This window comes from Oreochromis aureus, linkage group 14 (genome assembly GCF_013358895.1).
Source record: "Oreochromis aureus strain Israel breed Guangdong linkage group 14, ZZ_aureus, whole genome shotgun sequence".
Taxonomy (NCBI): Eukaryota; Metazoa; Chordata; class Actinopteri; order Cichliformes; family Cichlidae; genus Oreochromis; species Oreochromis aureus.
The window spans coordinates 14,162,964-14,186,434 of NC_052955.1; the positions used below are offsets into that span (position 1 = coordinate 14,162,964).

The following is a 23,471-nucleotide window of genomic DNA, read 5'->3' on the forward strand; positions in this document are numbered from 1 at the left end:
TAGCATTCATACATACTACATACTCTGTACATAATAATGATAATAATAATAATAATAATAATTTTACTTTTGATAATTTAAGTATTTTCATAATTTTTGCTAATGATTTGAAAGTACTTATAAATATTTATATTGTTTGCATGAGTGTAGTATTATGATGCAGTTTATTTATATTTCTTTTCCGTTTAACACTTGCAGGTCTTAAACACGCTGTAGTTCAAGCATAATTGCTAGTGCCTAGCGACTTCCGCGCCTTTCTTTCCGCTTTTACTGTGAAAAAACGCCACCCGGAAGTAGTTCAGCTAACGCAGGTAGCGAAAGCTGGTGGTATATCCTGGTCGTTTGACAGCGTTCGTCGTTTTCTCCACAGAAAACAAACATGTAAGATACATTTACGCGGCGAGCTCTGTGTGAACAGCAGACCCATCCGTCGCTGCTGCGGGCTGTTTATCGGTGAGATCCAGGCTCAGCAACGGAGAGCAGAAAAAAAGAAAACGGCTAATCACGATACTGTGTGTTTTAGCATCGATGCGCTAGTTTGCTTGACATGTAGCTCGTGTGGAGGTTTCTGTGACATATCTTGAGACTTTTTAATGTCAGTCGGTGTAATTCGTGCTACGAGAAGCAGCCAAGCTCGCGCACCCCGCAGGCCTTAGCGTGCGCTTGTTTTCTACTTTGAAACGTTAGCAGGTTCGGTGCAGCGTGCTAACAAGTCAGTTAACTCGCACTTAGATACGATAAAGAGTTAGCGCGGACGCAGCGTTATAATGAGTTTCTTTAGTTTTGGTCAAAGCGCAGAAATCGATGTTGTCCTGAATGACGCCGAAACGAGGAAGAAGGTTGAGCACAAAACTGAAGATGGGAAGAAAGACAAATATTTTCTCTTCTACGACGGCGAGACTGTCAGTGGAAAGGTGAATGTGACGCTGAAGAACCCCGGGAAGAGGCTGGAGCACCACGGCATCAAAATTGAATTTGTGGGACAAATAGGTATGTAAAAATAGCAGCGACTGATACACTGTGGAGTGAAGAAACATGGAGGCATCCCTCAACAGTGAAACAAACAGATGCTTCAGTTTTCAACTTTATATTAGACATGAAAGGAAACGCATATTACACCTGCATAGACCTGTTTCAGATCACCTGTATGCTGCACTCTAGTGTCCTTAATCAGCTGCAGCTGGACTTTTAAAAGTTTCCGCAGTGACATTGTAAGCAACACAGGCAATCTCTGCTTGAGTGTTACATTTGTGAAAGGGCTGTGTGAAAACTTTGACACAAATAGATTTTAATAAGTAAAATTCACGTTAGAGTACTAAAACTAGCTTTATGAGTAAAACTCACATGGTATGTCTTTCTGGCCACTAAAATCAATTACGAGTCCAAGAGCTCAGTTGTATCCAAAATCATGCACAATATGTTTGTTTGTTTGTTTGTTTTGGGGTTGTTTTTTTTAATACTGTCTTTCCTCTTTTTCTAGAATTGTATTATGACAGAGGAAACCATCATGAATTTGTTTCCCTGGTGAAAGATCTCGCAAGACCTGGTGAAATAACTCAGTCCCAGACCTTTGACTTTGAGTTCACTCATGTTGAGAAACCTTACGAGTCCTACACAGGCCAGAATGTCAAGCTAAGGTAAGTTTGATCATTCACTGTCGTTTTCTCAGCAGTACAGTGAGTGCGTTACTTGTTAACCTGCGTGTCATGTGGTTACACTTAAACTGAGCAGTTTTGAAGCTTGATGTTGCCCACATTTGACTTGCAGTACATGCACGCTGCTCAGACCAATGACTGTGGAAGTGAGTAACGTTAAATCATTATGGTGTCACCAATCGAGGGGTGAAAAGTGAACTGTGACTTCTTAATATGTGTTGCAAATGTTCGACAAGGGCTAGACTGAATGCTTGAAGACAGGAGCAGATCTTTCAGGGTATTCTTTGTATGCAGTGATAAGTACCTATCAAAACGTGTCCAAGGTGAATGGATAATAGGGTTGGGCTCTGTTAATTGAATGAACAGAAAATGACGTAAACTTGACTGGAAGGTGTCAGACTGGTCAGATTGACCATGGTGAGCCCGGTCTACCACAAAGGTTCCTACAGATGAATGTGACAGCGTCATAGCTGGAACAGTGCTGGAAGAAGGTAGGCTTTTACCAGTGTAAGAGGTGGCAGCATTATGAATATGCATTCCAGTGTTGCAACCAGACATCTGGATGAGTCTTTGTCATGAGGTGGAGCAGTAAACGATAGGATAGGCAGGTGGATTTGACATTATGGTCAATTAGTGTGTAGTTGTGGCTTTCTACTAAGGAGGAGACAGCACTTTTTGTGATTGTGTGTATGCTTCATTTTCAGATATTTTCTTCGTGCCACGGTGATAAGAAGACTAAATGACATCACTAAAGAGATGGACATTGTGGTCCACACACTGAGCACCTACCCTGAGCTCAACTCCTCCATTAAAATGGAAGTTGGAATTGAGGACTGCCTCCACATCGAGTTTGAGTATAACAAATCCAAGTAAGGCTTGCAGGGCTGCAGCAAACCACTATCATTCACTTTTTTCCCTGTGACTTTGTTATGCTGTGTTTAAGAGTGAAATAGTTTTGTACAGTATCAGCAAAACCATCTCTTTTAAAGTGAAAGATTTATTTATTTATAAACTGAACCAGTGACTGAAACAATGATTGATTTATTATCAATTTAAATGAAAAGCATGTACTGAACATTGTGCTTGTTAGTGACTAAACTGTAGACCTCATTTGCAGTTGGTGCCTGTTCTTTTATTTTTTTCCAGGTACCATCTGAAAGATGTAATTGTGGGAAAAATCTATTTCCTGCTGGTGAGAATTAAGATTAAACACATGGAAATTGACATCATCAAACGTGAGACAACAGGCACAGGCCCAAGCGTTTACCACGAAAATGACACTATTGCCAAGTACGAGATCATGGATGGAGCGCCGGTCAGAGGTAAACAAAAGTTATTCGCAGTTTCAACAAGTCACACAATGCAAACACTGCTCAGCCTCTGAGAGTGTGTTTAACATTTCAGGAGAGTCCATCCCCATCCGATTATTCCTGGCTGGATATGATCTGACCCCCACCATGCGAGACATCAACAAGAAGTTCTCGGTGCGCTACTACCTGAACCTGGTTTTGATTGACGAGGAGGAGAGACGCTACTTCAAACAGCAGGTACGATTGGAAGCAAAACATCAGACAGCGTTTTTACATTTTTCTCAATCTTCTACTTCACTAGTTTAAAAACATCCATGTGAATGTGATTTTTAGTGCTTATTAGTCATTGTGAAGGGTAGCTCTCAAACAGTATCCAGCTGGTGGATGTGGGCACAGCTGCAGCTGCTCTGCCTGGCTGACATTAGTGCAGCTGTGGCTGGATGTGGTTCTGATTTTGACTGCCTCTGTAGTTTGATTGTGTCAGAGTGAAAGGACAGCGTGGCTTCAAGAGGAGGCTCCAACTACCACTATAGACACACAAAGCCGCCTGCATGCAGTCAATCAGTGCTACATCCTGTTGTGTCACAGCTGTAACTGTAATAACTGAAGCGTGCCTACAGCCAGGATGTAATGGCAGCTGAAGACTGTTTCACTAAGAAAGCTGGCGAACATCCTCCTGTTGTTTGCTTTCTAAATGTGGGGGTACAGGCTATGATAGAGCTGTGAGTGTATCGCGATTCTGACTGTTACAGCTAGCGCTACTGAATAATCAGAGGTGGGAACTGAGAGCAGGTTCCAACTGGTTCTGTTCTGAATGGTACTCCATCCAAAGCTTATGCCCCCCAGCTTATCAGTGCCTTTTATTAGTGCTGGCATGTTTTATTTATGTCTTTTTTTTTTTTTCATGGCAGTGGAGCTGAAGAGATAATAGACCTGCTGCACTGGCACTAAAAAAAACAAAACAAAAAACGTGTAGGTGAAAATCGATCAGTAATCAATAAAGAATCTGCTTGAAACCTTGAAACTGAACACCATCAGTAAAATCTTATCGATAGCAATTCTTAAACACAGTACCTTATGCGCTATTGTGGAGCTCTGCTTTTTTCTGTGTGTTAGAGAGTGAAAATGTTACACTAGAAAACAAGTCTGACAGCGAATAAGAAGTAGTGGTGCTTTTATTGGTTGATGTCCCACTGACTGGTTCTGAAAGGCTAAAATTTTTATCAGTCACATTTGAGAGCCAGGAAAACTCTGTGCTCAGTTTGGTACCTTTTCCTTCATTTACAGGTCATGAGCTGAGGCGTTCTTTGTGTCATCACCTTACATTTGTCTTTGATTTCTCTCCCCTCCAGGAAATCACACTGTGGAGAAAAGGGGACGTGGTGAGGAAGAGCATGTCTCACCAGGCTGCCATCGCCTCTCAGAGGTTCGAAGGATCAGCCGCTTCAGAGAGCGCACTGGAACAGGCTGCAAAAGAGGAGAGCGGGTAGAGCCGCAGCTCTCCTCTCACGGGACTCACAAAGGGTCTGCACTGGGGTGGTGGGGGGTACATGTCAACTGTACAACATCTGGAGAGGCAGCTGCTTTACTTGTAGCTGCTGCTTCTGGTAAAGAAAGAAGGGAGACCGACATACGGTAAAACTGTGTGAACTATGAAACAGTTTGCATGAGGCATTCAAATGGGCTTCAGGCTGCTGGTCCTATCCTTCCTCATTAATGCATTTTTTTGGGGGGGGGGTTTCTTTTTGGGAATCAAAGTAAACGCGTGTCTCATTGTTCGCTGGGTAAAACCATGTGAAATTGAATTTTTAAGCCTTCTGTTTGTTACGTTCTAACACTTTTGGGATCAATTGATTTCTAATCTCATAATTATTTCAAGTGAATGCTCCGAAGTGCATCTCCGACATTCCACATTTAATGAATGCATTCCTAACATTGTTCTAAGGTCAAGAAATCCGAGATAACTTTGCACTGCTTTACCTTGCTGAACACATTTTTCTGTGTTTGTGTGTTTGCACAAAAAAAGGATGGAAGTGGAAACTCTAATCTCTTGCTGCTGTTTGAGTGAGAGAGCTAAAGTATTAATCCACACGTTTGTTTTTAAACCTGTAAATAAGGCCAGTTAAACCTGTTATCCTGTTTCCAGCTCGTGTACACAGACTATCTAGTACACAGTGCTACAAAATGACATTTCATGTCCATAAGCTTTACCTCAGCATTCCAGTGGTGTTAGGAAAGGATGTCAAAGTGTTTGTCTTGAGGTCTGATAGTATGAAGTCTTCTGTATCCTCTTTATTAGAGACTTAAAAGTTGTGCCTACGTGTATCAAGCTAATTGAATCCTCCTGCCTCTAACATAATTTTAGTCTTTTAACCAGAGAAAGTTACAGTAGAAATATCTTTTGCAAAATGCTACTCGATTACTCCTTGTTCCCAAAAGTCAAATAAATTGATGCCAAATGAATTAAATTCTCTGATGTGGTTTTGTGAAAACGAATGAATGTGTTGACTTGATGAACCTGAGCATTCATTAAAATATACTTATAGCTAATGTGGTTTTATTTATTTAATGTTCAACTTCTATAGAGTAGTGAGCAGGTTAGCAGATCTGCAACAGAATGACTGAGGAGGAGGGGGGGAGAAAAATCAAGATGCTGCAAACCTAAAACTGAAGCAATGCTGTAAAGAAGAGTGAGCCAAAATCCATCCACAATGTGAGAGACTGATAAAGGGATGCAGACAATGATCAGTTTATTGCTGCTGAAGGTGGTTTTACAAGCTACTGAATGATACGATATACTGAAGTTTTTCACGTGACATCATATTTCATATCACTGTACAGTTTGATTTTTAAGTTCTCATGAGTTGCAAAATTAGTGGATTTTTATTTTGAATTTATCATCAAAATGTCCTTCCATCCATTCTCTTCCACTTTTCCTCATCAGGTCTGGATCTATCCCAACTATCATAGGGTATGAGACACTGTCTGTATATCTGTTTTATAACAGGTTTCTATGTTCGGGTGAGTTCTTAGGAGATCGGTGTCAAAATTATAAGTTTTATCTTAACAACAGTAACAGGTGAAAGAGGACACGCATGCATGTGCTTTGAGGTGTAATTTGCACACGTAAAGGGAAAGGTCTCAACTAACGAGGTGATGTTATCCTAATGTGACAACCAGAGCGACGGAGAACATTTTTCATAAAACTATGACTGTGAAAAAGATCACAGAAGATATCAACACACTGATTCAGTCTTTGTGACCCGAGCCCTCAGGCACACTTCATCAGTGGAAACACACAGTGTGCCCGAGGGCTCGGGTTCCAAAGCAGGCTGGGCTTTTTCAGCCTTTGCTGTTCAAAGTAGCTACTTTGCATCAGCACACACAATTATTCAAGTAAATCAATTGTAAATAGTTAATAAAAACTATTTAAATAACAGTGATGTCAGTTAGGAGATAAATGGTGCTACACCATCTGACTGACTGTGATATACAGATGTAATAAAGGGCATCGGGCAGCAGCTGGGTCTGAAAATCAAAAGCCTTATCTGACTTAAATTTGGCCGATCTCACACTCAAGGTCATCGTCTTGTGAACCTCTGGAAGGTGTAGTTTCTATGAGCTCTGGGGACCCACAAGAGGGAGAGTGTTTCTCTCAAGAAGTCAAATCAGAACTAAGTTGACAGTTTTGCTGACGTGAGCAAATTTACAGTTAAAGGTCGTCTCACGCCTAACCTGAGGAACTGCCTTTGGGCTTGGAAACTGTCAACTCTAACTGAGGACTGCCCAGTCACAGGTGGACACCTAGCTCTCATTTACAACAATAGTCTGCATAAACTGGTCTCAGTTTATTGATGAGGATCATTCACACTTAAAACAGTGCTTCTGCTGTTAAAAACAACGTCAGCACATTCTAATCAATACCTGACACTTCTAATAAGAAACTGTGAAGCTGGGCCTTACCTAAGTCACTGAAAATAGCACGGATCTGACAGCAACAGCATCAATACTTCCAAACCAGCATCTCCTTTCTCACTCAGACTGCCAAGCATTAATTTCATTGAACAACATTATAGGTTATATAAGGTACTTTTCAGCATTCAGCATATTAAATTCATTTAATGCGGGTCCCCCACAATCTACAAAGGGGAAAATTTACCAAGAGCCCTTTGCATGTTACCTAGAAGGACATGGCACATAGGCTGTTTGCAGGTTTTATTTTCCCACTCACTCCGTCATCACCGGGCAGCAGTCGAGCACACAATGTCAAGTTATGTTCATGTGATAAAACAAGCGTTGAAAGGGTATCAGGAGTCGTAAAATATGCTGCCGTTTATAAATCATGAGTTAAATAACATCAATAAAATGATGCTTGACGCTACTCTGAGAGCAAAGGCCAGCCATAATTAATGCTGCTTCTGTTTATACTTTATAAAAGAGGCACTGCTTTCCATCCAGTTCCTAGAAACTCAAGTCATAACCACACGTTTGTGTTTTCACAGATTTAATCTGGACTATGATGTCTAATAAAAACATTTAATATCTTTAATAGACTTTAACAGTTACAGTGAAGCAATGGTACTTGTGATGATTGTGCTGCATTGTGAAGTAAATCCTTACAGTGGCTCTTTGTCCTCCAGACTCCGGATGAAGTCAAACTCCTCTGTGGAGAAAGAAACAGTGTTCACAGCTATTTCTCTTTTTATTTGTTTATTTATTTACTTTTTTTCTTTCCTCTTCTGTCATACCGGTGGTGAGAGGCTGCACAGAGAGCCTAGCCCTTGTAAAAAGCGCCATGTCCTTGAGGGGGCCCCCCTTAGCGCGATGCTGCAGGTGGTACTTTTTAAGCTCCGACAGAGGAAGAAAACGCTTCATCATCCTTTGATACTGGACGTCTACCTGAGAGAGAAGGGAACGAGCTCAGCCTTCACGCTTGAGTGTTATCATTAACTGTGCTTAATGCGTTCAGCTTACCATGCTCCACTTGGGGTCGTCTGGTTTGCTGGTTGCATCATAATGCACATCTTTCCTGTCAAACTGAGTGTGGTCCACATAAGCTTCCTTCACAATCTAGAAAGAGGAAATGAAGCTGAACATCAGGCCCGTCTCGAGCTTTACCTAAATATAGAAGAGCGACTCACTTTCATGATTCCTGCTATCCCCGGCTCCTTGCAGTTGCTGTGGTAAAAGAAAGCCAGCTGTCCCTCTTTCATCTGCCTCATGAAATTGCGTGCCTGCAGAAGATTAGCATAGCAAATTCAAAAATAATTTGCCCAGTGGTGCAGTGAACAGAGACAGAAACGCCTTTTCAGGAGTAGAAGCGCATTGCTCCCTTATTTCAGATAAACATCTTCTTTTTGCAGGACTCGGTGCTGCGGCTCTACCTGATAATTGCGAACGCCATCCCAGCAGCTGGTCTGATCAGGCAGAGCCTTCAGGTCCTCGATGCCAAACTGCAGAGTGAACAGAAAGCATCAGACAAGTGAGACCAGCTCACACTTTAACATGTGCTGACAAAGCTGGTGCTGCTCCATACCTTTACGTCGATGCCATTCTCAAAGCGGCTCTCGGGCTCAGACTTCATCAGCCAGCGACTGTACTGCGGAGAACCAGAAGACGCCGAGCTCTCGTCAGTTTTTCCACCAGAAGTTGCAGCTTTCCTCTTCTTCAAAGCTGGGGACACTGGCTCCCTGTCATCATCTTTGCCTGTGGTTTGGAAGCACTCTTTAGGTAAAACTGTGGTCAGTAAATCTGACTGAGTTTACACGCACTCTTCGAGGGGTTGAATGTCACGATAATTTGGGGTTTTTAATGATTTCTTTGAACCGTTCTTTTTCCAGGGTGGAGTGATTGTACAGCATAAATCTGTAATGACTTTAAAAAACAAGAACAAGCGCTTAAGTTATAATAATGAGCGGCACTGGCGTTTCTGCAATGTTGTTAGTGAATTTCTTTGGCAGCACCCATTGGATTCTCAATGGAATCCAATGGGTGCTCAGTGAACATCTAGTAAATAGAATTGTAGATTAACACAAGTTGGGAATGTCTCTTAGGGCCATTTCTAAAGAAGTGCAGATTCCGAAATAATCAGTGCAAACTATTTTTACATAAGTACAAGCTATTCAGACGCGTCACAACTTTCCTGGGTTCTAGAAGAAGACCCAAACTGTCACCCTCACATGAGCAGAAATTGGTTCAGATGTTCAGGAACAACTAAAAGACCACCAAGGTTCAAGCCTAACATGAACCGGAAACTGCTGGAAAAACAGGAAAACTGTCTACAGTAAAGTTAGTTTTACAGTGGCATGGACTAAGAGGGCGCCGACCAAGAAGAAGCCTCTGCTACAAAATCGACAATGTGATGCTTGACTGAAATTTGTAGCTGCCCACATCCATCCATCCATTCGCTTCCGCTTATCCTTTCCAGGGTCGCGGGAGCCTATCCCAGCTGTCATAGGGCGAGAGGCGGGGTACACCCTGGACAGGTCGCCAGTCTGTCGCAGGGCCAACACACAGGGACAGACAACCATTCACGCTCACATTCACACCTAGTGACAATTTAGATTATCCAATTAACCTATCCCCTCAAACTGCATGTCTTTGGACGGTGGGAGGAAGCCGAGTACCGGAGGAACCCACGCAAACACGGGAGAACATGCAAACTCCACACAGAAAGACCCCGGCCTGATGGTGGAATTGAACTCAGGACCTTCTTGCTGTGCAGCAACAGTGCTAACCACCATGCCACCATGCTGCCCACATGGACAAGCCAAATACCTTCTGAAGAATAGTTTTATGGTCAGGTGAGACAAAGATTGAGCTATCTGGCCACAATGACAAAAGGTATGTTTGTAGGGCCAAAAATGAGGCTTTCAAATCTGAAGAACACTGTACTAACTGTCAAGAATGGTGGCGGTAGCATCATGCTCTGGGGTACAGAGCATGATGCTATGTCCAAATTGTTCAACTTCACCTCAAATCAACTCGGACACAATTTAGTTTTTCAATCAGACAATGATGCCAAACACATATGAAAGCTGGTTTTGTAATGGGTAAAGCAGGTTAACATTAAGCTTCTGGGATGGCCTTCCCAAAGCCCCAACCTAAACCCTATTGAACATTTTTGGACTATTTGAATGAACCCTACCAATTCTGCAAAAAGGAGTGATCAAACATGGAGCCAGAATTATGCATGAAGTTTGTTGATGCCTACCCAAAGTGTGTGGTTGAGGTGCAGGGGTTAATTGGGTTAATTAATTAAAGATGTAGCTGTACAATATTCTACGCTGGAAAATCATTAGAAATCATTAAAAGCCTGAAATTACTATGAGATTCATGCCCAGGACGAGTGTATGTAACTTCTAATATCAGACAGGTGATTTTCTTCTGCGATTTGATTTACCTACCTGAACCGGCATTCCTTTTACTGACTCTGGCCTTTTTCTTTGGTGGCATTTCTTTGACTCTGTAAAGATCCACAAAAGGGTTGGATGGTTTGTTGCTGTAAAGCTTGTGAGGGCAAAATCTCAACAAGAAGTTTGAGGTATAATTTGTACTCTGGTAGCTCTCCCACTAAGATCTCAGACAATCAGCATTTTTTTTTCTTTTATCCCCTAATGATTTCCATCCCTTATATTTATATCCATTTATACTTTTCTAAAGTTCATACAAAGTTAACAGGCTGGAGAACATTTGGGTCAGTGTCTTGTCTCTTCGTGTAATCCCAAACGGACTGCTCTAAAAATCATTCAAAATGAGTCCAAGATCACATAAACTTTGCTTTATATAGTTGCATCCAGCTGCAACTAAGGTTGGTCAGCACAGCAGTCTTGCAATGAACCCTGCTTATCTTAAGGTTGTTAAATTACTTTTCTTCATGTAGGAAGCTTTAATTTGAGAAGTGTTACTTATATATAATTTTAATAACCACAGTTTACATCAGTAGTGGCAGACTGAACGTTAGAAACACCTCAACTTAAATAACACAACCACAAATTGTATTTGCTCTTATTTAAATGTGTAAACTGCTTAGACACTAACAAGCAGCAGAAACACAGAAGCAACAGGAATGCGTGTAAACTAGACGTAACGCACTGTCCGGGGATAAACTCGGTAATATGGAGTCGTACCTTCAGCTCAGCACAGCTCCAGCCGTCAATCCCGCTGAAAAACCTGCAACACGTGACCTAAAAACCGTATGGGTGCACTTGATTTATCCCCCAGCCACTGCCGTGTGTCCGCTGTAGAAGCACTGCCGCCATATTGGTACGGGGAACACGTGACTATTTTCAGGCCTTTTATTATTATAACCTACAAATAAACAAGGTGTAAGTTAAGTCAAAGTCAACTTTATTGTAAGTATGTGTACAGGATACACGTGGAAACGACTAAAGTAAATCCAAAATAAAATAAATAGTCTGAGAATATGTGATAAAGAAAGTAAATATGACATTACAAAGTGTTATGTGTTAAAGCCTAAAGAATTGTTGGTATTGATGTATAAAGGTTAAAAGAATTCTCAAAGCTATATACATTTGTGCAGTTCTTTACATAACAATATATATCTAAATGAATTTCATACACTGCAGTACAAGTGAGGGCACATTATTACAAGACTGAATATGCAGACAGCAGCAATATAGTCTTCTATAAACAAAAGCAGTAATAAAGCCAGCAAGTAAGGTATTTGTTTATTCATTTATGCAAGCTTCACAATTTTATGGAAGCTTGTTTCCAAAATAAATTCTGCCAGGCAGAGCGTAAATTGTAAAAAAAAATCGGATTAACTTGAGATTTTATTGAGTTATTAAGAAAAAAAATATTAACTTTTCAAGTTGAAATTCTGAGATATGAACCTGAAATATTCACTTACAGATGGCAAAATAAGTGAATACATTAACAAAAGAAAAAAAAATCAGTAGCATCCATCATTTACATTTCGCATTTTAAATATCGGTATTTAAAAACATATACAATAAAAAAAAATAACGTTATGGACACTGTCACTGTACACTGTAGTGTAAAAATCAAATTGGTCATGTCATACATCTGAATAAATAACAGCAAATAAATACTGTGTTAGTTAAAAAAAATGTTCATAAGCTTAATATCAATACTCACTTTTAATTACTTCATGTGAATAATCAAATCAAAGTGAAATTTCTAACCATGTATAAATTTTTAAAATATTTACTTGCAACAATTGAAGCGAACCCCGTTCCAATATGGCGCCTTTAAACGCGTAATACAAGCCGGATGTGCGGCTACAACAAACTACAATGACCAGCAGCCCCCGCTGCCGAGTGACTCACCACTGTAGAGGTAAACATGGCTGCTGTAGGAGCTCTATCGAGAATAGTCCGGCTGGGCTCCAGAATCTGTAAAAACCGTGTAACATTAGGCGGAAACTCACAGAGAAGAGGAATAGCCGCATGCATCGACCGTAAGTACCAGAAAACGAAATCTACTAGCTTTAAGTAATACAAGTAGCTCTAAGTACAATATTCTACCCCCGGAAAAAGAAATGGTTAAAAGGCTGAAATGACCATAACATTCATGCCCCGGATGAGTGTATGTAACATTGCACAGTAATCAGACACCAGATTTTCTTCTGTGATTTCATTTACCTCATTGGACCTGAAGCAATGAAATGAACAAGCGACAACATGTGACCTGCACAGGTAACTTTGTCAGCTGACATGTTAAGAAGTCACACAGGTTTGTAGCAAACAAACACGACTGCTGATTAAGATTAAAAAAAAAAAAAAAAAGCTTATGCTACACATATTCAGCGCTTTTATTTACTTATTTATCGCAGCCGACTGTCATTGGTTGGTTTATTAGATCTCAGCTCCAGTCGGAAGGCAGAGAAAGCTGCACGCCTCTCCTTAGCACCGCCCCTCTCTTTCGGATTATTCAACACCTAGATGTTATTTAAATCATCGTGGCTGTTATGTTTTAATGTGTTAGGTATAACAGGACATAATACTATATGATATTAGATGTTTTTCAGTTCGGTTCAATTTTATTTTATTTATATAGCACCGTATCACAACAACAGTTGCCTCAAGGCACTTTGTATTGTAAGGTAAAGATCCTACAATAATACAAAGAAAACAGAAAAAACCCAGCACTCATATGACCTCCTGTGAGCAAGCGCTTTGGCAGCACTAGGAAGGAAAAACTGGAAGGAGGACGAAACCTCCAGAAGAACCAGACTCAGGGAGGGGGTTCCATCTGCCACAGCTGGCTGGGGTTGAGGGACAAAGGCAGGACAAAGACTGTGGAAGAGAGCTAGAGATTAATATAGGTTTATAAATACATAGTGAGTGAAAAAGGTGACTATTTATATACTCTAAATTAATCTCTGTTTATCAATATGCTGTAGACACTTATGAGGGAATTCTTAGGCTGGGTTAAAAGTGACCTGAGCCAGACTGTGAAGACATGAAATATGAACAGTATGTAATGGTTAAAAACACACAGAGCAGTCACTGTATTTAATGTCCTCCGCTCTTTGTCTGCAGCTTCCCACGGACTCACAGATGAACAGAAGGAGTTTCAAAAAGTGGCCTTTGACTTTGCAGCCAATGAAATGGCCCCACACATGGCGGAGTGGGACCAAAAGGTATGAGCTAGGAGGCTTAAAACACTGTTATTAATCAAACGTGAAAGCAACAGATGTGAGGGGTTCAAAACCAATGTTTGCTCATATAAAGGCAATCTTTTGTATCAATCCAAAGTCCTGATCAGGAGAAAACAACAAAATAAAAATAAGTATTAGGCAGTAAGTAACTAGTAACAGCACTAGGCAGGGTGTGCTAATGGTTAGATGTTTCTTCCCCACTCAGGAAATCTTTCCAGTGGAGACGATGCGTAAAGCGGCCCAGCTGGGTTTCGGTGGGATTTACGTTCAGCCAGATGTCGGAGGATCTGGCCTTTCTCGGCTGGACACGTCGATCATCTTTGAGGCTTTGTCCACAGGATGTGTGAGCACCACAGCCTACATCAGCATCCACAAGTATGAATAATAAGATTATTTTGGTTGGGAGCATTTATAAAAGGCACCATATTTACCGCAGGTGTCAGTTTGTCTGGATTATAAATACTGTAAGATGGGTACACTGTGGCCATAAAGAGATGAGCGTGGTCGGTAACAATACTCAGGTTCACTTTAGCATTTAAATAATTGGTACTTCAGCAGGCTGAACTGTTAATACAAGGCAGGATGGATCCATGCTTTTATGTTTTTTATGTCAAATTCTGCTCATATTATCCAAATGTTGAAGCAGAAATCGAGACAACAGACCGGGCAACATATCTCTATTGTCCAGTTTTGGTGAACTCATGCAAATCCTAGCCTCAGTTTGCTGTACTTAGCTGACAGGAGTAGTACTCTGTGTACTCAGACCAGCACGTGTTGTACCAACACCATCATTAAATCACCCTTCTTCCATTCTGATGCTCAGTTTGAACATCACTGGGTCGCCTCGACTGTGTCTTCATGTCTAAATGCACTGATTTGCTGCCATGTGATTGGCTAATCAGATATTTGTGTTAACAAACAGTTGAAGTGGTATGCCTAACAAAGTGGCCAGTGAGTGTATATTATTTATTTATTTGCATGTTAATCTCCACTGTGCTCCTTACCTTTGCAGCATGTGTGCCTGGATGATAGACAGCTACGGCAATAAAGAGCAAAGGGAAAAGTTTTGTCCTGATCTCTGTTCTATGGAAAGGTTTGCCTCCTATTGTCTCACTGAACCAGGTGAGTCTGCATGCGAAAAGACAGCAGACTTCTCTGTGTAAAATTATTCACAGCTGTCTATGTGAGCAATTCCCTTCACATGTATGTTGTTCTTCCACACATGTGAGTACTTTAGGTAAAGTTCAACCTGCGATCTTTGTTTTAGGCAGCGGCAGCGATGCTGCTTCTCTTCTGACCTCTGCACAGCGGAAAGGCGACCATTACATCTTGAATGGCTCAAAGGTACCTCAGACCTGTCTGTACGCTCATGTCATTTAAGGTCTGTAGAATTGCAAGCTCCTCTAATTTCTTCGGCACTTTTTAGGCCTTCATCAGTGGAGGAGGAGACACAGATGTCTACGTCGTGATGTGCAGAACTGGAGGTAAAGGACCTAAAGGTATCTCGTGTCTGGTGGTGGAGAAGGGAACCCCCGGCCTCAGTTTTGGCAAAAAAGAAAAAAAGGTACGACTTCACAGTTGCTCCACTTTGGTGTTCAACCACTAGATGGCAGAATTGAGCCAATCAGCTGTTAAAAACAATCTGTCCTCCAGGTGGGCTGGAACTCTCAGCCGACCAGGGCTGTGATATTTGAGGACTGTCTGGTTCCAGTGGCGAACCGGCTCGGTGAGGAAGGACAGGGCTTCAACATCGCCATGAAAGGCCTGAATGGAGGCAGGATTAATATTGGTAAGGAGGAAAACACCACCCAAGTAGCCAAGCATCCAAAAAGTGTGTGTCTTTTATGCTTACAATCCAATGTAAATCTATATTTTTTTAAAGCTAGAAATAACAGTATGTAATCAGCATCATAATTGGGCTTCAATGAGCTTCGGGGGAAACAGATTTGTGCATAAATTACGTGCAGCGTGCTTTTAAAGAAACCTTGAGTTGGTTAAGGCATGACGAATGGTTTCAGTAGATTTGGATTAACACACTCTTCTTTTATAAATGAGCAGAGTTCAAAAGCAGCGAAGCATGCCCTTGGTTATGGCCATTAGCAGTGGTTTGCTCAGTAATAACTCAGCTCAAACCATCAGTATTTGTGGTCAAAGTGTTTGGCATTGACATGAAGGCGTTTAAAACAAAGCCAAACAACTTACTCACTGGTTTTCCTCTAAACACTCTGCCGCCAGCTTCCTGTTCTCTTGGGGCGGCGCATGCTTCTGTGCAGCTGGCGAGGGATCACCTGTTAGTGCGCAAGCAGTTTGGAGAAACGCTCTCAAACAACCAGGTAAGCAGGTTCCCCCTGTTTTCAGTTTATTTAGTGAAAACTCAGTGAAACAGAATACTAGTCCTGCCACCTTTATTCACCCCCCCTCCTCTCTCTTCATATGGTAGTTTCTTCAGTTCAAACTGGCAGAAATGGCCACCAAGTTGGTTGCGTCTCGCCTTTTGATACGTGAAGCAGCGCAGGCGTTGCAGGAGAATCGCTCCGATGCTGTTGCCATCTGCTCCATGGCCAAGCTCTTCGCCACGGACGAGTGCTTTAATGTGAGCAGTGCTAAGGAAGATTAACAGTATTTGGTTTAAAAGCATGAAATTAACTACATTAAATGATCTTTTTTGCCTGCTTGTATTCAACAGATCTGCAACCAGGCTCTTCAGATGCACGGTGGGTACGGTTACCTTAAAGACTACGCAGTGCAGCAGTTTGTGCGGGACATCAGAGTCCACCAGATCCTAGAAGGTGAGGGTTTTTTTTCTCTCTTTAGCCTTTTTGTTTGTCTTTTGTCATGTTTTAGTGTGGCTCCTTTGGTTTCATGTAAGGCGACTGCGATGCTGTTTTTCACCAGCTGTTTCCTGCTTTTGTTTCCCTTAAAGGAACCAATGAAGTGATGAGGATGATCATTTCCCGAAATCTGCTGTCGGAGTCGTGATAAAGCTCGTCCTCTGGATTTAAACTGACCATATTGTTATGGTCTTCATATCTGGTTTGTTACAGTATGACTGGTACTGCCCTGCACATCATAGTTTCTTTTACAAAGGTGCTCAAAATCCATTGAGAATTTTGGGATATACCAATCAGTTAGCAAGAAATGTTTTTAAAAAAATAATGTTGGATCTTTTATATCATTTTTAGCTACAGTGTTGACTGTCTGAGTAAAAGCTGCACTGACTTCAAACAGCAGATACACAGATTCGTGTGCAATAGAAATCCGATCACACTTATTCTAACATCAGGATTCATCTCATGATCTCAAATAGACTAAATGTTTATATCAGCACAGAGTAGAACTGATTACTACTAGTGATGTCTGAAAAGATCTCATAATGCTCGTATGAATGAGTCTTTTTTTTTTTTTTTTACCTTTTTATCATTTTCTCTTTGGTCTGGCTAAACATCCAGTAGCTGTAAGAAAAACAACAATTATGGATTTAAAAAAAAAGCATTTTATTTCTATTTTTTATCCATAATTTTTAGCTTGTGTGAAGCCATTCGTGTGGAATTTGAGATTTGGTTTCTGTATTAAAAGTAGTTGACCAGCTTTTCGTCGATCAGCCCTGGTGTCTGTAAAGTGGCCTTTCACATCCTGATTGTTTTCATGGTTACTACATTGTTACCGTATTTCACCCTGTTTTGTCCTCTTTAGTATCCAGAATGATGTGGTTGGTGTGTTGGAGGTTATATAATGAAATGTTACACTCCAAATAAAATGATCCAACTTTCTTAAAAATACTCGAACACCCCGAATGACACTTTTTTGGGGCGTCAGTCTTCATTCAGTTCTTGTAATGTTTGAAGTACAATAAGAAATTGGTAAGTGTTGTTATCATTTGTTAGCCATATTAAACAAATATCTTCTTTCAGCTTCTCCTTTTAGGAGTCGCCACAGTGGTTCCTACGCCTCCATCCTACCCTGTCCCCATCATGCTCCTCTGTCACACACACACCATGCATGTCCTCCCTCACTACATCCATAAATCTTCTCTGTGATCATCTTCCTCTGGATTGTAGCTTTGTCTTCAACATCTTTTGTACATTTCTCCCTTGCCTCTCTAACTTTGTCTCCAGTTCGCTCAACCTGAGCTGTTCCTCTGGTGAACTAATTTCTAATCCTGTCCCTCCTGGTTATTCCCAATGAAAATCTTAACATCTTGAACTCTTCCACCTCCAGCTTTGACATCATCTCCAAACCATAAATCAGAGCAACTCTCTTACTACCTTCTTATTAACCTTCCATTTCACTCTTGCTGTTATCCTTGTCAAAATCACAAGTTCTAAACCTTTTCCAACTTCACTACACCATCATACGTCATATCCTGTTATCTATTAATCTATTAGACACAAGCTTGAGTCAATATAACTCCACCCTTTTGGCCTGGTAGGTGTTTTACCTCCTTATCACCAGACTGAGAACATCTAAGTTAAGAAGACTGCCTAAATTTTTAACTTATTACCATGAAGTGTAAATGAATGTTTCCTCACTTCAATGTGTGTTCATCCACCCACCCTCCATCTAATAACCCTCACAAATCATCATCATTGTCATAAATAAACCCATAAATAAACCCTTTTAGATCCCATGTTTGAATGTGGACACCACATCAGATGTAATGTAAGTTAGCACAACCAATTTCAGTGTAGCTTTTTCAGTCCTTCTGTCACAAATCACCCTTGACACTCGTCTCCAACTGCTCCACCCTGCCGGCACTCCGTCTGTTGCTTTGAAGGGTTTACCCCAGGTATTTAAACTCATCCACCAGCGACGGAGAGATGACAGAGGGAAAAGTAACAGTTCATAAAATCTCAGCATCGCTGTCCCTAAAGTGGTCTTTCAATCCTTATGTATTTTCATGATTATTGCATTTTTACTGTATTTCATCCTTTTCTTTGCTTTTTGCAGAATTACAGAAATATGTCACAGGTGCTGTGACAGTAAATGTTACACTCCAAATAAAGCTTTCCTAACATGGACTTCATTTGCAATTTAACACCTTTAGGTTATTGTTTGCATTAAATATGGAACTGATCAATATTTAGTCAAATACTGCAGAACATTTTATTGAAAAACAAAATTCCATCAACAGTCAGAACTGCATTAAAAGTGCTACATGTAGCATTTCAACATCAGAACATCATTGCAACGTTATCTCCAGAGTTCAGTGTAATTGAAAACATGAAAACAAAGAAGCAGAAAACATTGGTCAGATATTGAGGATGGGCGCTTTCTTGAGCAGTCTTTATGGGCTCAAAATGTGGTCATAAATATTTTGTACTTGTAAATCAGGATTTGTATGTGTAAAAAGAATTTGTGTGTGCATAAAAAAGATTTGTGTGTGGACTTAGCCAAAAAAACCCCTGCAAGTTACAAGTACGAATTTTGACCCTATTTTTCTTCCTTTCATCTGATTGGTCAATGTCATGTCAATCACAAATGTAACAATCCAATCAGAGAACAGATGGGTTTGGCTGTCGGAGGGGCACTTTTTTGAACTTTGATGAAAGGAAGAAAAATAGGGTCAAAATTCGTACTTGTAACTTGCAGGGTTTTTTTGGCTAAGTCCACACACAAATCACACAAATTCTTTTTACACATACAAATCTTTTTTACACACACACAAATTCTTTTTACACATACAAATCCTGATTTACAAGTACAAAACTGATTTACAAGTACAAAATATTTATGACCACATTTTGAGCCCATACAGTCTCCACTGCTGCCTGCCATACGTTTGCAGTAATCTTGTTATACCCAACACTTTTAAACAAAATAGTCAGAAACCATCGCCTTTAACACTGTTATACTCACTACTTTAGTTACATTCCAGCTACCATAACAAGCAAAATCATCAAGTTTTGAGTCCTTATCAGTCTTCAGCCCACACTGAAACTGTTTCCTGATGTGAACACGAATGTGGGCCAGAAATGTGAAACTGTAGAAACTATTTTCAGTGTCTGAATTGTGAGTTTTTGCTCTGAACGAGTGCAGTTAGCCTGAGAAAAGTGATCCTTACACATCCAGGTAAAATAACATAAAAATGAAATTAGAAAAATCTCTTTACAATGAAGTTGTAGAAATCATAGAAATGTAGCCAAAACATTGCACAACAACGGCGAGACGGAGTAAACCGTTCTGCTTGCTATGGTTTACAATATCAGTGTATGCTGCTACGTAAAATCGACACTTCTTTTCTTTCTAAGCATGGAAATAAAAATATATTTCTCTTTAATGAGCCTGGATGCAGCATTTAAAAGAAAACTGAAATGAAGAACGCTGCACTGGTTCGTCAACAAACCAAAGGAAGAGTTTGTTCTGATGAAGCACGTGTGTTTTCTTCTCTCTCAACCTATCAGGCCTTCACCGAGAAAGGGCGCTGCACTGTGAGGGACTCGCTCTCTGTCCTTTGCTTCCCATGCCGTTACACCAGTGATCCAGCCTGGCTTTGAGCAGGCACCATGACAGCAACAGCTCCCATGCGTGTCAGAGTGGAGGAACTAACTTGTGGGGACACAGTGGGTGGAGGTGCCGTCTGAGGCTGCGCCCCCTCAGTTCTTTTGGGGTTGGTGACCGCAGGGCTCCTGAGAACCTGCGAAGGAGCCCCGTTTGCACTCGGAGGCCGCCTGTGTTTACGCGACGGCGTGCCTCCGATGTTGTAGCCAGGAAGCCCTTGTAAGGTATTGGCTTCTCCAGGGCGCAGCTGGTAGGCGTTGATCACTGAGCTCGCGTCCGACGCTGATATCGGGGAGTACGGATAGTGGAAGTTGGGCTGATGGGGGTCTCGTGGTTGAGGGCTGGTGGCTATGGAGGATAAGGTGCCATTCTTGGACATACCATCTGAGCCTGTGTTGCTCTTTGCCCATGACACTCGCTTTGGTGCCTGAGCGTCCTCCCTGCGGTAAAGAGCAAGGAAAGAGGGTGAAAGAAAAATCATTAAAAAGGAGACAGAAAACAAAACAGAAGTGAAATGCTTCAAGTAAAATGATAGCAGACATTGCAGCTGCAATACTGTCAACAAAACACATTGAGTGACAGTATTTTATACTCACATGATCTCCTAACAATGAAGCGCTTGTAAACTACTGATTTTAAAAGTATTTAGTGTAACCGATACTCTACTTACGCAGTATCAGTTACAAAGGTTAAATGTTAAAAATGCACAAAAAGCTAGGATAGCATAAAAACACAGATAAAAGCATTAATCATAAAACAGACAAGAAAAGACTCATTAAGAGATCATTATATATCTTTATGAGCAGCGGTGCACATAAGTGGTCTGCAGGTGCGCATTCACTGTGAAAATAAAAGACGCGCACCAGATAAGAAGTTGTAACGTGCGTTTGTGTACATATAAAAGGCACTGTTTTTGTCCGCTAAAGTGGGATTTTCACAGCATATTCTGCACCAAATCTCTGTGTGTTCATCATTTGTTTGAAGCCAGCTCACCTCCTGCAACCACTTTTCCGAGAATACGCGCTTCTTTTGCGGTTCGGACTCCTTCTGACATTTCTTTGGAGGGGAAGGAACACCAAAGTAATTGCTTAAAGGAGCTTGCTTCTTCAACATCTTTAAGAGTTCTAAACAAATGTCTGTCCTCCTCCAGAAGATCTTATGTACACAAACGCGCGTTGCAACTTCTTATCTGGTGCATGTCTTTTATTTTGACAGGGAATGCGCACCTGCGGACCACTTATGTGCACCCCTGTTTATGAGACCACATACTTGCTGAATCACTGCTTTGCATTACTGTGAACGGACAAATTCTTAGAAGCAGAAGGCTTGTTAGTGTTTCAGAAAGTTTGTGTGTACATTACGCTGTGAGGTGGAGGGCACACATTACGGCACTTACCATATCTTAGTGCAGGGGTTCTGATTGGATGATGAGTGACACTGCACACTTCAGACTGAGCAAAAGTCAGTTTAAAGCTCAGCTCCAAACTACTGGACTCAAAATAATGAGAAAAACCAGGATCTACCCTCTTCGACTCCAAATGACCTCTTTAGGATGAATAGGATGACTTTACTGTCACATCGTGCTCAGACGACACACTTTTCATCATTTTTTGGAAACAAAAATCACGTCTCACTACTCCACACTTCTGACAGCTGTCAAAAAATACATGATGTACACATAGACTGTATAAAGCTTTAGCTCCTGTGATATAACCCTTTCAATGGTGAAGTTCTGTTTGAAGACTTGTGATGAGCGTTTTCACTGTTTTCACCGTTTTCACCGTTTTCACCTTCACTTGGTGCTTTTAAACTGGACAAGGGAACCTGGATGCTCTTTGGCCAATGACTTGTTGATCACAAGTGATTAACCAATGAGCAAATCCAAGATAATCCTCCTTTTGGATTACATGGAATGACCAAAACTTACAAAATGGACATAATTTTACTATTCAACGTGTCCTGAAACGAGGGACTAACATATTAACCTCATCAGGAATTTGTTTAATGATGTTTTTATTACAATATAATAAGCCACCTATGGCATCACTATGATGTTGTAGAGGCATAAAAATAAAAATCATGTTGTGCAATCCTCTCTGTGTCCTTTCATATGAATATCATTTCTTATACTTCTTAAAATTTCTTGAAATTTTTTAAGGTCAACTTTGACCTTGGTCACTAACAGTGAAAGTCAAGGTCAAATGCTTAGCCAACCTAGCTACTCATGTCCCCCCAAGGCCCATGATGTTGCTGTGAGGTTTGGACACAATAAATAAACAATTGTGGGTAATGATAAAGTTTTTACTGATATTTAAACATCTGACGTGACCTTTACCTGGTTTTCACCAAAAGTCAATCAGCTCGAGCTGTTATTGGTATCTACCATCACACAAAATTTGACAATATCCTGAAAACTAAGGACACCAGACTAACAAACAGACAAACGAACAGAACCGATTGCATACTTTCTCCCTTTGGAAGGAACTCTAACCTGAAGTCAAGTACACACATCAACAGTACTGGAGATATTGTACTTTTGGAAATACTACAGTACAAATGCATAGTTTGCGTGCAGATTATTAGGCACATCGATACAATCTAAAGCAATTCAACATATCAAATGTAACATAACTACATATCTGCATAGAGGATTTAATGTGGCAAAGTGCCCACTTGACAGACAGTGAAACTCACTTGATTTCATTGGCTATCTCCTCCTCTGTGTCCCCTCTCCTCCTCAGTATGAATATGAGAAACAGCACCATGGCCACCAGTCCCACCACTGACCCCAGAGTAGCTGCTGCAATCACACCTGCGTTGGAAGCTGAGAAACATAATAAAGATGTAGGGGTGATTTCTCAAACAAACTTTTAAATACTCTGTGGTGAAGGAGAATAAAAGTTCATGCTGTGTACATACAGGTGAAAACCTCCAGGTTAATGGAGCAGCTGTCGGAGCCGGCGGTGTTGCTGGCTCGACAGATGTACTTCCCTGACATGCTTTTAGTGAGGTTGCTCAGCCTGAGGGTACCGTGTCTCTCATCTGAAAAAAACAACTGCAGTTACACACTCTTCACAATCAGATATTCATGCGATCTGAGCCAGGAAAAAAAAAACGTCAAGGGGACTAAACACATGAACTTACTACAGTACAAAGTCACAGAGACTTACTATATATACACAATTACAATAGACTATAACTGGATTTATATTTATTAAAAATAAAACGTTTGCAGCTTAGTTTTCTCTTTTAAAATTAAACATGGGATTCTTTCTTTCAGTATCACAAGTATTATGTTAGTATCACTTTATTTATTTTTGTTGTTTTTTTATATCATGCTAAGACTAATGTATTCAACATATC

At 40.8% G+C, this 23,471-nt stretch overlaps 4 protein-coding genes across 5 annotated transcripts in view; 2 read left to right on the forward strand and 2 right to left on the reverse strand.

Annotated features, from left to right (window-relative positions):
* Positions 1-284: 284 nt before the first annotated feature.
* Positions 285-5,433, forward strand: vps26b (VPS26, retromer complex component B). Its single transcript, XM_031759937.2, has 6 exons — positions 285-990; positions 1,481-1,637; positions 2,360-2,524; positions 2,802-2,977; positions 3,060-3,202; positions 4,318-5,433. The coding sequence occupies exons 1-6, from the start codon at positions 768-770 to the stop codon at positions 4,453-4,455; spliced, it is 1,002 nt and encodes a 333-aa protein (XP_031615797.1). The 5' UTR covers positions 285-767; the 3' UTR covers positions 4,456-5,433.
* Positions 5,434-7,452: 2,019 nt separating this feature from the next.
* On the reverse strand, positions 7,453-11,232 carry thyn1 (thymocyte nuclear protein 1). Its single transcript, XM_031759720.2, has 8 exons — positions 11,095-11,232; positions 10,372-10,430; positions 8,502-8,671; positions 8,350-8,418; positions 8,107-8,199; positions 7,940-8,035; positions 7,714-7,864; positions 7,453-7,628 (listed from the first exon to the last, which is right to left on the reverse strand). Exons 2-8 carry the CDS (start codon positions 10,418-10,420, stop codon positions 7,582-7,584), a joined length of 675 nt encoding a protein of 224 aa, XP_031615580.1. The 5' UTR covers positions 10,421-10,430; positions 11,095-11,232; the 3' UTR covers positions 7,453-7,581.
* Positions 11,233-12,279: 1,047 nt separating this feature from the next.
* acad8 (acyl-CoA dehydrogenase family, member 8) lies at positions 12,280-17,389 on the forward strand. Its single transcript, XM_031759948.2, has 11 exons — positions 12,280-12,407; positions 13,492-13,592; positions 13,816-13,985; positions 14,623-14,732; positions 14,878-14,954; positions 15,037-15,174; positions 15,264-15,399; positions 15,846-15,943; positions 16,051-16,203; positions 16,297-16,399; positions 16,534-17,389. The coding sequence occupies exons 1-11, from the start codon at positions 12,293-12,295 to the stop codon at positions 16,587-16,589; spliced, it is 1,257 nt and encodes a 418-aa protein (XP_031615808.1). The 5' UTR covers positions 12,280-12,292; the 3' UTR covers positions 16,590-17,389.
* Positions 17,390-19,240: 1,851 nt separating this feature from the next.
* Positions 19,241-23,471, reverse strand: part of esamb (endothelial cell adhesion molecule b) — a 60,880-nt gene continuing 56,649 nt past the window's right edge. For both annotated transcript variants that reach the window (XM_039598309.1, XM_031760201.2), the window contains exons 5-7: positions 23,028-23,150; positions 22,803-22,932; positions 19,241-20,548 (exon numbers count right to left, since the gene is read on the reverse strand). In XM_039598309.1, the coding sequence (XP_039454243.1) occupies positions 20,077-20,548; positions 22,803-22,932; positions 23,028-23,150 (725 nt within the window). In that variant the 3' untranslated portion in view covers positions 19,241-20,076. The remainder of the gene's footprint in view (positions 20,549-22,802; positions 22,933-23,027; positions 23,151-23,471) is intronic.

Excerpts from the sequence above, each read along its gene's own strand:
- acad8 (XM_031759948.2), top strand. The coding sequence starts at position 12,293 with ATGGCTGCTGTAGGAGCTCTATCGAGAATAGTCCGGCTGGGCTCCAGA. Across the intron at positions 12,408-13,491 it reads AATAGCCGCATGCATCGACC|CTTCCCACGGACTCACAGAT; the intron begins GTAAGTACCAGA and ends CTTTGTCTGCAG. Across the intron at positions 15,944-16,050 it reads AAACGCTCTCAAACAACCAG|TTTCTTCAGTTCAAACTGGC; the intron begins GTAAGCAGGTTC and ends TTCATATGGTAG.
- thyn1 (XM_031759720.2), bottom strand. The coding sequence starts at position 10,420 with ATGCCACCAAAGAAAAAGGCCAGAGTCAGTAAAAGGAATGCCGGTTCA. Across the intron at positions 8,672-10,371 it reads TAAAAGGAATGCCGGTTCAG|GCAAAGATGATGACAGGGAG; the intron begins GTAGGTAAATCA and ends TCCAAACCACAG. Across the intron at positions 8,419-8,501 it reads AGAATGGCATCGACGTAAAG|TTTGGCATCGAGGACCTGAA; the intron begins GTATGGAGCAGC and ends TTCACTCTGCAG.
- vps26b (XM_031759937.2), top strand. The coding sequence starts at position 768 with ATGAGTTTCTTTAGTTTTGGTCAAAGCGCAGAAATCGATGTTGTCCTG. Across the intron at positions 991-1,480 it reads TGAATTTGTGGGACAAATAG|AATTGTATTATGACAGAGGA; the intron begins GTATGTAAAAAT and ends CTCTTTTTCTAG. Across the intron at positions 2,978-3,059 it reads GGATGGAGCGCCGGTCAGAG|GAGAGTCCATCCCCATCCGA; the intron begins GTAAACAAAAGT and ends TTAACATTTCAG.